The sequence below is a fragment of the Rhincodon typus genome, chromosome 9 (assembly GCF_021869965.1).
Source record: "Rhincodon typus isolate 14 chromosome 9, sRhiTyp1.1, whole genome shotgun sequence".
In the NCBI taxonomy this organism is placed as follows: Eukaryota; Metazoa; Chordata; class Chondrichthyes; order Orectolobiformes; family Rhincodontidae; genus Rhincodon; species Rhincodon typus.
The window spans coordinates 43,600,143-43,612,419 of record NC_063340.1 but is presented as its reverse complement, the minus strand read 5'-3'; the positions used below and the strand labels follow the sequence as shown (position 1 = coordinate 43,612,419).

General features: G+C 39.8%; 1 protein-coding gene across 3 annotated transcripts in view; it reads left to right on the top strand.

Annotated features, from left to right (window-relative positions):
- Positions 1-12,277, top strand: part of LOC109916955 (echinoderm microtubule-associated protein-like 6) — a 252,063-nt gene that overhangs the window by 107,336 nt on the left and 132,450 nt on the right. For all 3 annotated transcript variants that reach the window (XR_007262962.1, XR_007262961.1, XM_048601482.1), the window contains exon 8: positions 9,865-9,943. Coding sequence is in view for 1 of the 3 variants with exons in the window: in XM_048601482.1 (XP_048457439.1) it covers positions 9,865-9,943 (79 nt within the window). In the remaining 2 variants the exon portion in view is untranslated. The remainder of the gene's footprint in view (positions 1-9,864; positions 9,944-12,277) is intronic.

The following is a 12,277-nucleotide window of genomic DNA, read 5'->3' as shown; positions in this document are numbered from 1 at the left end:
TTGCTTTCCTTTGGAGGCAGGGAATTGTCAAGTAAGTATTATGTGTACATTTATTAAATAAAATATTGACATAAAAAGACTGTCACTGTGTAATATGTGTTGGTTTTGATGTTTTGATACAATAAAACATCTTTGAACTTTCAAATACTTCTCAAAAATGGTGTATAGTGTTATTATCATTATAGAGTTTAAAAATATTTAAAAAGATATTTGAATCTCTAATGATAGCTGAAAAAATGACACACTCTGAAACTTCTTCAAACATTTGACAAAGTGTTATTGACTGCAAACTATTTTCTTTTGTGTCGGCAACTTTTATTTTAAACTACAGAAAAGAATGTTCTTCTGTACTTCCCATATACTGCACCATGGAATTACAGTTCTCATAGCAAACTTGTTCCAAAGGATTTCTGTTTCCCCATTTTGTCAAGCAGGAACATAGAATGACGGTCTCCAAGTGCTTTCCACAGATTCTGGGGTGTTCCTAAAATCCTTTACCCAGTGCCACCACCATTACTAAGAGCACTATGGATGCATATCAACCACATAGATTGCCAACATTCAAGAAAGCAGTGTAACATGCATCTTCTCAAGAGAAATTTGGAATGGGCAATAAAAGTTAGCTTAGCCGGTGATGACCACATCCTGAAAATGAAAGGGAAGAAGAAGTAAAGCCCATTCAAATCATTCTTCTTCCCCCGTTTATGCCAGGATGAATCTCCCGAATCCTGGGATGGCTGCAGAATGTGTCTGGTCAGTCACAGACCATCTGTCCCACATCAAGCTACGGTATCTCGAAAAGACAAATAGCCTTTTCCCTCTGACCGATCTTCTACTTTCTATCTGAGACACTCATTGATTTGTAGGCAAGTCTGTAACCTGATTTCAAAAATAAGTTCCACTGATGTCTTCCTCTTTGCAACATGAAACAAATTAGCCTTCCATCCAGGGAGAGAAATTGCTGTTGGGTTGGCTATTTTGACCCTAACTGTCTTCCAGCTTAGAAATAAATAGACAGTTTGCAAAAATGGAACGTTAGGAGACAATCAACCTACCCATTGTGAACTCCGAGGTTGCTGAGACATTACACTTAGTTCCTTCATCTAAACCATTAATATACATTGTGAATAACTGAGGTCCAACTACTGATCTATGTGGTACCCCACTCGGTATTACTTGGAAAATGACCCATTTATTCCTATTCTTTCTTTCCTTTCTGCCAGCCAGTTGTCTATCCATTACACCCAACCCCATGCACTTTAATTTTACATGTCTAATTGGGACCTTTGTGAAAGCCTTCTGAAAGTCCAATGAACCACATCTACTGGTTCCCCTTTATCTGCTCAACTAGTTATATCCTCAAGATTCCAGTAAATTAACAAAGCATGATTTCCCTTTTGTAAATCCATGCTGAGTCTGGCCAATCCTGTCACTGTTTTCCAAATGCTGAGAGAAAATAAAAGTGAGGTACAAAATGATGCCAACAGTGTATTAGTGATGACTACATCAGCTATGGTAGTTCATAGAGGCCTGCCTTCTTGCGTTGTCCTATTTGTGTTCCCTAAAGTTACACATTACCAATTGTCTCTCTGTAATGGAGAGATGGCTGTATAGTCTTTTGTGGACTATAATGTAATTATTTGGAGTCGGATACATTACCTTGAAAAATTTCTCCAGATTAATACTTCCCTATAATTCATCAAGTCTTCAACCAGTTGTTTGCAGCCCTAGTAACTTCCTATAAATTTCTAATTTATCAATATTTAGAGATTAATCTATAGATATATATGTTTGGTAATCTATCCAAAGAAATCCTGTGTGAAAACTCTTGTAAGATATCCAAACAATCTTTCATAGTTTGAAAGATGACAAGGTGTAGAGCTGGATGAACACAGCAGGCCAAGCAGCATCAGGAAGACTGACGTTTTGGGCCTAGATCATTTCTGAAGAAGGGTCTAGGCCCGAAACGTCAGCCTTCCTGCTCCTCTGATGCTGCTTGGCCTGCTGTGTTCATTCAGCTCTACACCTTGTTATCTCAGATTCTCCAGCATCCGCAGTTCCTACTATATCTAAAACTGAAACGTATTCCTCAATTTAATTTTACCTTACCTGCATTAAGTAATGTAAGGTAAAATTAAATTGAGGAATACTTTAGCTTTTCATTTTTGAAACTATGAAGGAATGTTTGGATATCTTACAAGAATTTTCATATCGGATTTTGTTGGATGGATTACCTACATTAAGTAATGTAGGTTGGGCGATTACATCTAAGGAATAGTTACTTTGATTAAAATTGCTCATTACAACAGAAACCGCCAGTTATTATTTTCTTGAATGCTTTTAAATGGCATGTTATTTAATAATTTAGTATTATTCACCTCTTTCATTTCAGAAATTGCAAATGCTGTAAGTATTATTGAGTACCAATTACAGAGGGTAAAATTAACCCAGCGTTCCTCGGAAGCATTGACATAGCTTCCTCTTTTTTTCCTCCTTATTCTAGAGGAGCTTAGTGCAGAATTTTCCCAGTGATACCAGGGTATGGGGTTTTCTGAATTTGTGGACTGATACATTCTGATTTTTGGTTTTATTTGCTGGCATGATTGAGAAGCATGGTTTGTGCCATACAGGAATGTTGGTTGAAACTGATGAAAGTGCTTGTGCGTGTGTTAAGTTATTTTACCTAATTTTCCTAATTATACTAATTCTTTTCACTTAACTTTATTTGCTGCTGTCAAGGGGATCCAGGTACTTCACTAGTCTTATTCTATAAATTTTCAATAGTTTGTATCTTAGATACGTTGTGTAATACTGAATTAGTATGCTAGAATGAATATTCATGTAAAAACAACTCAACATTCTTTGATAAAAGAGATAACAAGGTGTAGAGCTGGATGAACACAGGCCAAGCAGCATCAGAGGAGCAGGAAAGCTGACATTTCGGGTTTGGATCTTTCATTGTTCACATTACTCCATGCGTAAATATGAAAATTTGGACTGTACAAAAACAGAATGATTGGCCACTGTCTCATTTATAGGCCATTGTTTGTTTATGGTTACAAGAAACCTTAAAATAACCTGTATTCACTGGAGCAGACAATGTTATGCAAGGAACTAAGAGGTGCTCAAAATTTTATGGGGTAACAGATAAGATTATTTTCACTGATCATTGACTTGGTAATAACTGGATATAAGTTCAATTTTGATACCATATATGCAGGAAGAGTGATCCAAGATCTAAGAAAGAAATTTAGTAACCTCACTAGGAAGCCAACAGAACACCTAATTACAGGAGCTGCACTAAAAAGCTGTGTCCTTTAGGATACTCATTAATGTTCCATGGCTAGCTAGACATTAAAAATAGGTGTTCAGGGGTAGTTTACTGGCTTTGGACCGACAAAGCTTGGCAGCCTGAATTGACACCCTAAGTTCATGGAGGGAGTTCAGTAATGGGAAACATGTGGAGAGGGGTGATTGGGATTAGAATCAATAGCAGTGGTGGCCCATATTTTCTTTCTCGGGCTTCACTAATGGAGCTAGCTATGTGGCAACATAGTAAACTTACTACCATTAATTTTTACAAAAGCAAAATACTGCGAATGCTGTAAATCTGAAATTAAATGTAATTTAATTTAATCTGGAGCTACTCAGTTCAGATAGCATCTGTGAAACAAGAAACAGGGATATCAGTTACTTGCCAATAAACTTGAGGGAATATGGCAGGCCAATAGCAAGCAGAACACTTGGAAGTCTGAATGTCCCTATATATGGCCTTTAGTTGGAACAGGTTGCTGCCTGGAAGTCAACCTAACTGACCAGTATGGTTTCCAATCAGGCTGATTGGGCTGATCCCTCGCCCCACGTTTTGTAGGTACAGACAAGCACTTCTGCTCCTCCTCATGCACTTGCATGCTATAAAGGGACTAGCCTTCTCCTCACGGCTGACCTGACCACAAATACTGAATCCACCAGGTTTCCTGAGGCTCAGGAAGTCCACATACCAATGTTATAGCATGAAAGTAGGTTAAATCTGGAATGTCCAGTCTCATTAACTCATCTGACATGTTGAACCTCTGTGGAATAGTTTGGCTGCCTGTCCTTGACCGTGCAAACCCCAGAAGTTGACAGGTCCGATGCAGCTTTTTTAAGTACTCAGTTGTTTCCCCTTTTCATCACCATCTGAACTTAATCTCACCTGCTCTCCACTATTAAGATTCCTCCCCACATTTTAATGGGAAAAGCTAGTTTTAAGTGAGTGCAAAGGCAGGGAAGGAACAAAAGGAAAAGTCTGACATAAGATGGAAACCAGGAATTGTAAAATGACAAAAAAAAGACAATGCAAGATAAAAGAAGGTAGTCATGGCACAAGTAAAGAAACAAAATTGGATTTTGAGGAAGTGTAAATTATAACAGCAGAACCACTAGGCATCTACTGTCAAAAAACCTTGTAGCTGTGGTTCATTTTGATTTGGCTGCTTGTTTGAATGACTGTTGTGGTTGCTTGTATGACATTAGTTTTATAGGAAACATACATAATTGAGCAGCAGGTCTCCAATAAAAGAATGTGTATTGTGTCTTCTTATTGGGATAGTATTGTTTCCATCTTCAAATGTTTAAATGAATTTTGCATGTTTGTAGCCTTGCAGGGACTGAGTTTGGAGTGTTTTGGAAGATGTAAATAAAATGAAACTAAACTCAAATGGAAACACAAATCAGATTCTGAAACTAAATGATGAAGTTGTACACACCTGACCCTCTGGTGGAGTGGTCAGGTGAACTTGCTAATAAGTGAGGTAATTGGAAGTAGGGTGCCCAAATGTCACTTGAAGCCACATTTACCAAAGTGGTGACTAGGTTTTGTGTAGGTTATGTACAATCTACAGGTGCTGCGAAGAGATGCATGATGATTTAAAGGAATGTACCAAGGAAAACAACCCAATGATACAATTGTTATGGACCAGACCAAATTCCACCCCTCCAAAGTATATTATGGAGACAGCCTAGACACTAATGTTTATATTTTTTTAAAAAGGCAAGTATAAGATGCTCTGTTCCAGATATGATCGATTGGTCCACCACCAAGCTTTAATAAAAACACACTTTATTGTTGCAACACAAAGAAGTATTGGCATAACTTTGCTCTATTAACATACTTAACAAGAGAATGTATCATTTAACCACTAATCATCAAATATTCCTACATGGGTAGTATCCCATAAACACACCCTTGGGCAAAGGCAGTTCAGCAACACAGTTATTAATCTCAGACCTGTCTCTCTCCAGTCCAGTAGAAAGAAACACTGAAAGAAACAGTCTGTCCCTTTTTATTTTTAAGAGGAAGCCTCTCTGCCTAAAACTTCACTCTATCAGCAGGAAACTCAACCTTTGACTCATGAGCCAGCAAAACCCATCAACTAACTGAAGGCAAAACCAGCATTCTTTGCGTCTGTCTGAGCCTGCCCCACTCACTCATGATTCTTTTGTCTTACCTTAAAAAAAACACCCAGTCCATGCCAATCATGTCCCACTTGCCTGCATTTGGCCCATATCCTTACAATTGATGTACTTATCCAAATGTCTTTTAAATGTTGTATCTGTACCTGTATTCACCACTTCCTCTGGCAATTTATTCTGCACACTAACCACTCTCTGTGTAAAAAGATTGGCCCCCATGTCCTTTTTAAAACTTTCTCTTCTCACCATAAAATATATCCCCTAATTTTGAATTCCCCACCCTAGGCAAAAGACCCTTGTCATTCACCTTATCTATGCCCCTCATGATTGTATAAACCTCGATAAGGTCACCCCTCAATCTCCTACACTCCAGTGAAAAAATTCCCAACCTATTCAGCCTATTTTTAGAACTCAAACACTCCATTCCCAGCAACATCCTGGTAAATCTTTTCTGAACCCTCTCCAATCTAATAATATCCTTTCTATAGCAATAATATCCTTCATATAGCATCAGTGACGAGAAAGCATAGTTTACGTTTCAAGTCCAGTAAGCCTTCTTTAGAACTATTGTTGTTTGTTCACCAGTGTCACATTCATTGCTCACCTGTACCACATGCTTTCCAACTTTACAATTAAGAGATATAGAGCTGTATCTCCATAGGTTACATCTTCAAGAGCACTCAACATGAAAATATACTACATTCGCACATTGTGAAACATTGCGCTTCAAATTATTGGAAAATAATTGTATTTTTTTGATCATTCATCAGGTGTGGCAATTGCTGGCTGGGCCAGCATATATTGCCCGTTCTTGTTGCCCTTGAGAATGTGATGTTGAGCTACTGCCTTTAAAAATTGCAGTCCATTTCATGTAGGTACACCCACAATGCCATTAGGGAGGAAGTTCCAGGATTTCAACGCAGCAACATTGAAGAAATACGAATAGATTTCCAAGTCAGGATGGTGAGAGGCCTGGAAGGGCACTTGCAGTTGGTGGTGTTCCTGTGTATCTGCTGCCCTTGTGCTTCTAAATAGTAGTGGTCATGGATTTGGAAGATGCCATCTAAGGAATCTTCATGAATTTCTGCAGTACATATTGTAGATGGTGCACATAGCTCTTACTGTTCGTTCATGGTGGAGGGACTGAATATTTGTGGATGTGGTGCCAATCAAGTGGATGGTTTTGCCCTGGATAGTTTCAAGTGTTTTCATTGTTCATGAGCTGTAGTCATCCAGACTAGTGGAGAGTATTCAATCACATTCCTGACTTGTGCCTTTGGAGAGTCAGGCAGTGAGTTGTTCACCACAGATTCCTAGCCTCTGGCCTGCTCTTGTAGCCACAATATTTGTATTGAATATCAAGGGGTGTTAGTTGAATTCTTTCTTGTTGAAGATGTTTATTTCCTGGCATCTGTGTGATGCAAACATCACTTGTCACTTATCATAGAATCCCTACAGTGTGGAAACAGGCCATTTGGCCCAACAAGTCCACACTGCCCCTCTGAGGAGCATCCCACCCAGACCCATTCCCCTACCCGTACATTTCCATTGTCTAACCCACCTAACCTGAACATCCCTGGGCACCATGGGCAATTTAGCATAGCCAATCCACTTACCCTGCACATCTTTGGATTGTGGGAGGAAACCAGAGCACCCGGAGGAAACCCACGCAGACACGGAGAGAATGTGCAAACTTCACACAGACAGTCGCCCGAGGCTGGAATCGAACCCAGGTCCCTGGCGCTGTGAGACAGCAGTGCTAACCACTGAGCCACCGTGCCACCCAAAACTTGTCAGCCCAAACCTGGATATTGTTCAGAACTCGCTTTGGTATCTAAGAAGTTGTGAATGATGCTAAATGTGGTGCAATCATCAACAAACATCCCCACTTCTGACCTTGTGATTGATGGAAGGTCACTGTTGAAGTAGCTGAAGATGATTGGGCCTAAGCTTGCTTTGTGTGGATATCAGTGCACTAGTGTCAATGTAGATTGTCTGCCAGGAAGGTGGTATCAGAACTGTGTGGAGCAATGGAGGACAATTTGAGACCATAGTCAATGGGGTTGGTCAGAGAAGGTAGCTACAGGCAGCTAAATTGCTGCAGTGAGCTCTGTGGAGCTGCAAGCTCATTTAAGCTTGAGGAGGTTTATTTTGTGCAGCTATGGGTTTGGACTCAAAAAGCCCATAAACAGTATTCATTGATCAGTGCAGTTCTGAGACTGGAGTTCAGAGAAACAACAAGTGAATTATTTCAAAAGAGTAGAAATGATGCCAGCTACTAAAAGTGCTGCAGTGCAGTGTGTGAATCCCCATAGGATGTATTTTTAGGAGAAGAGATTGAGTAGCCGGTTGCAGTATGACTGACAAGATGGGACCATCCTGTGATTAAATTCTGGAGTGTAGACTAGCGATATAGTGGGATCCAAACTCAGCCGTAGGATCTCTGAGCCACTGCCTTTTTATAATAATGATGTTCCGGTTTTTATTGCAAGAAAGATATCTCATATAAAGGATCAAACTCATCTCTTCATTTTTGCCAGGACTTGTTTGTCACGTCTGTGTTGATGACTAGATCTTGACACAGTATGCAATACATCATCTGGCTATAGACAATAAAAAGGAGGATTAATCCAATTTGGCTAATGGCTATCCCATCATGTACTCTTGATCATTAATGAAGTGATGAAAAGTATGATCTACAGTGTTATCAAACAGCACTTACAGAGTAACAACCTCTTCATTGATGCCCACTTTGGGTGTTGCCAAGGCCACTCAGCTACTTACTTCATTGCAGCCTTGGTCAAAACATGGACAAAAGAACTGAACTCTATAGGTAAGGTGAGAGCGATTGCCCTTGACATCAAAGCAGAATTTGACTTAGTGTGACATCAGGGAAACTTGGAAAAATTAGTCAACGGATATCTGAAAAAGCTCTCCACTGCTTGGAGTGAAAGCTAGCACTGTTTGAAGTCACGACTTGTTGTTATGAAACCCAAACTATACCATTATTCATTCACTCTTGTTGATTACAAATGGGAATATTCTTCCTAAAAGCACTGTTGATGCATCAACGTCAGATAGACAGCAGTGGTTCATGAAGGCACCATTCCCACCTTATCAGGAACAGTAAGTGATTATCAACAAATATTGTCAGTGATATTTGCATCTCACAAAAGAATAAAAAAGTCATTTCAGCCTCAGGACACCACTGAAGGAGTTCCCTGAGCTAGGCTTCTAAGCCTTATCATCTTCAGCTGTTTCAGCAATGATACTTCCACCATCATAAAGTGAAAAGTTGGGATATTTGCTGTTGATTGCACAAAGTTCAGCACCGTTTGCAGTTCCTCAGATACTGAAGCAATCTTTGTCTAGCCTTGGACAACATTCAAACTTGGGCTAATAGGTAGCAAGTAACATTGCCTAGTACTTGTGTGAGGCCAATGACCATCCCTAAAAAGTAATTGCAGTACAATTACAGTGTCTCTGCATCCGCAGCACAATGGGGAGATGGAACAAAGACTGCAGAGTGGATAAGCTGTGCAAGTTGCCCTCTTCCAAGTTAGAGTCCAATCACTGTGTATTCTGTGACTGTGACAAGCTGTCAGACATGCTAGCCAATGCTCTGAGCATCTTGCTTCTTTTATATGCCACTCTATCAAGCACTGTATCTGAATCATTTGTAGCAAAACATATCCACAATCTTACTCTCTGGTGAGATAACAAACTAACCATCCTTTACCCCGATGTGGTTGCAGCCAATCTTGTCTGTTGAGTCACCACGTGCTGATGTCAAGTCTATATTAGCATCTAAGGTATGCAGAGTATAATAAAACAAAGAACTGTGGATGCTGGAAATTTGAAACAAAAACAGAAATTGCTGGAGTATCCCAGCAGATCTGGCAGCATCTGTGGGGAGAAAACAGAGTTAAATTTTTGAGCCCAGTGACTTTTCATCAGAACTAAACCTGTTCCTGAGCTGGCAAATCAAGGAATGGGACCTCATCAGTGCTGTGGAGTTACTCTTTTTTCATCCTTGGGCTCCTGTCTATGTCCCTGGGAGCTATAATTTTTGCCCTTGGATCAGGTCTTTCCCAATGTAGGTGGATGGGACTCTCCTAGATTAAATTCTGGCCTTCACATGACAGCACCTAGTTAACAAGAAAGAGATCCAATTATTGGATTTTATTTGAATTTTTGTGCCTGTTTTCCTATAAAAATCAAGTATCATTGTGTTAAGTGGCTAATTTGTCTTGCATACTTGCGTTCAGTGGGTTTTATTACTACATGGTTAGAACATTATCACCTTTTAGCTAGAGTTTTTCCATATCTTGATCTTTATTTAGTATTGAACCACAATATGTATTTATCAGGCAGTTGCACAGTTAACATTTTCTGTCAATTTATTTGCAGACCACCAGTCAGCAGAGCTCCTCCTCAACCAGAGAAACTACAAAAGAACAATCTTAATAAGAAGAAGAAACTAGTGGAGGTAACAGAATTCCTAGCTCTCTTTTAACATTTTCAACGATGTTAATTACCTTTTATCAACAGCTGATCAGACATCAAACATCACTGCATTAGTTTTGGAGACTTGAAATTCACATGTAGTGGAGTCATTTAATGATCGAGAAGCATACATGAAGCTTATCATCCAAAATTCTAGAAAATATTTGAATGGATTTTAACCAACTTTGAACCTACTCCCTCTTGAAGGCTCAAATTATGGGTTACTCATTCAAGTATTCATTTTCAGCATTACATTTTAAAATTGATCACAACTGAATTTCAGGCATAAAGGAGAGCTACTGACTTCACAATTGAAGAGCTCAATTGCATGGGATCTTTCCGCAGTTTGCACATTTTCGGTGGGGAAACTGACTGAAAGGAAATTTCTTCCTAATTTAGAAAAGTTGATTTTACAGTACTTGATCTGATGCAAACGGTGTGCAAACTGGAAGGTAATCTGGGAGATAGACACCTTTAGAAATGTAAAAACCGAAAGAACTGCAGATACTGGAAATCAGAAACAAAAACAGAAATTGCTGAAAAGGCTCAGCAGGTCTGATGGCATCCGTGGAGAGGAATCAGAGTTAATGTTTTGGGTACAGTAATCCTTCCTCAGAACTCCTTTAGAAATGTTCCTCAGAATTGATAAATATAGCATGGAATTCTGTTTCAGTAGCTCACTTGGCTCAATGGCTGGTTTGTAATGTAAAGTAACACCAGTAGCATGGGTTCAATTCTCAAACTGGCTGAGGTCACTATGAAGGACTCTCCTTCTCAACCTCTCCCCTTGCCTGAGGCATGGTGATCCGCAAGTTAAACCACCAGCAGTCATCTCTCTCTCTCTCAAATGAGAGAGCAGTCCTGTGGCCCAGGAGGACTTTAGTGACTTTATCTTCCGAATTTAGATGGAAGTTTAACTTAAATGTCACACTAAACTTCTTACACATTGGTTAGTCAGAATTATAAAGGTCTGCAGCACAGGTAGAGGCCCTTCAGCCTATCGAGTCTGCATAGTCAAAAACAAACACCAAACCATTCTAATCCAGTCATCCATGTAGTTTCTCTATCTTCTCAGATAGATAACATAGTATCATTTGTCCACCTTTATAAAATGGGCACGCAGGATTTATACGGTGGAGTTGCACTTGGAAGATAATTGCTGCAAGAAAATTGTTGGAGAATTTTCCTGCCATTTCTCAACTGTTTCCTTTAGGCCCCACTTTTTGTTCCTAGATTGGGTGCACAGAATCAGCAGGAATTATGGTTTAGTAAACCTAATCATTAAAAATGGCCACTTGCACTTCCCATTTTTAGCTGGGCCAAGCAGTTTGGATTGGGAGTCAGGTCACTTGACCCAAGAGGAGCAGTGGAGACTGTCAGTTCCCAAGGCAGATTGAGTGGAAAGCTAGCCTGGGGTCGCTGGCAATGTATTGAAAGTTTAAGAATAAAGATGTAAAAATCATCTGGCCAAAAGAGGACCTGATTGAGGTGTATAAGATTATGACTGGTGTGGATGGGGTGGATAGGAAAAAGATCTGGAATGTACTGCCTAGGAGAACAGTAGTGACAGGAAACCTCACAACCTTTACAAGGTACATGGGTGAGCACTTAAAATGTCATTACATTCAAGGCTATGGGACAAGTGCTGGAAAGTGGAATTAGTGTAAATAGGTCAGTGCAAACTGAATGGGCTGAAGAGCCTCTTCTGTGCTTGTGATCCTATGATTCTATCCTTCTTGCTCTCACCAATCACTCCCCATGCCGCATCCATGCCAACCCATATCAACCTATACAGTCCTTCATAACCCCATGCCAACCAGTGCCCTGTACCTGCCACCATAACCCATGCCAACATATACAGCTGTATCAACTCCCTATGGTCCTGTCGTAGCTCATACACTCCAATCATCCCCATGATATTTCTAACGTTTACGCCAACTCAACGCAAACTCATACCTCCCACATTTTTGCCTTCCTTCACCATGCCAACTCACCTATTATGTAGCATGGATGTAACTCAGGAGGTGTCCTGACAGAAAATAATGTTATAAATCTATTGATGATGTCACTATTGAAAAAGAAAACTCATAGTTTGAGAAATCAGTCATAGAGTATAGATTCTGTAATGATTTTATGTGAACAGTTACCTTCAAATTACTAATAGATTTTTTTAACTCCACATTTTTTAGGAAGTTCTTTGAAACATTGGCAGTTTCAGTAGAGACAACAAGGTGCAGAGCTGGATGAACACAGCAGGCCAAGCAGCATCAGAGGAGCAGGAAGGCTGACGTTTCGGGTCTGGACCCTTCTTCAGAAA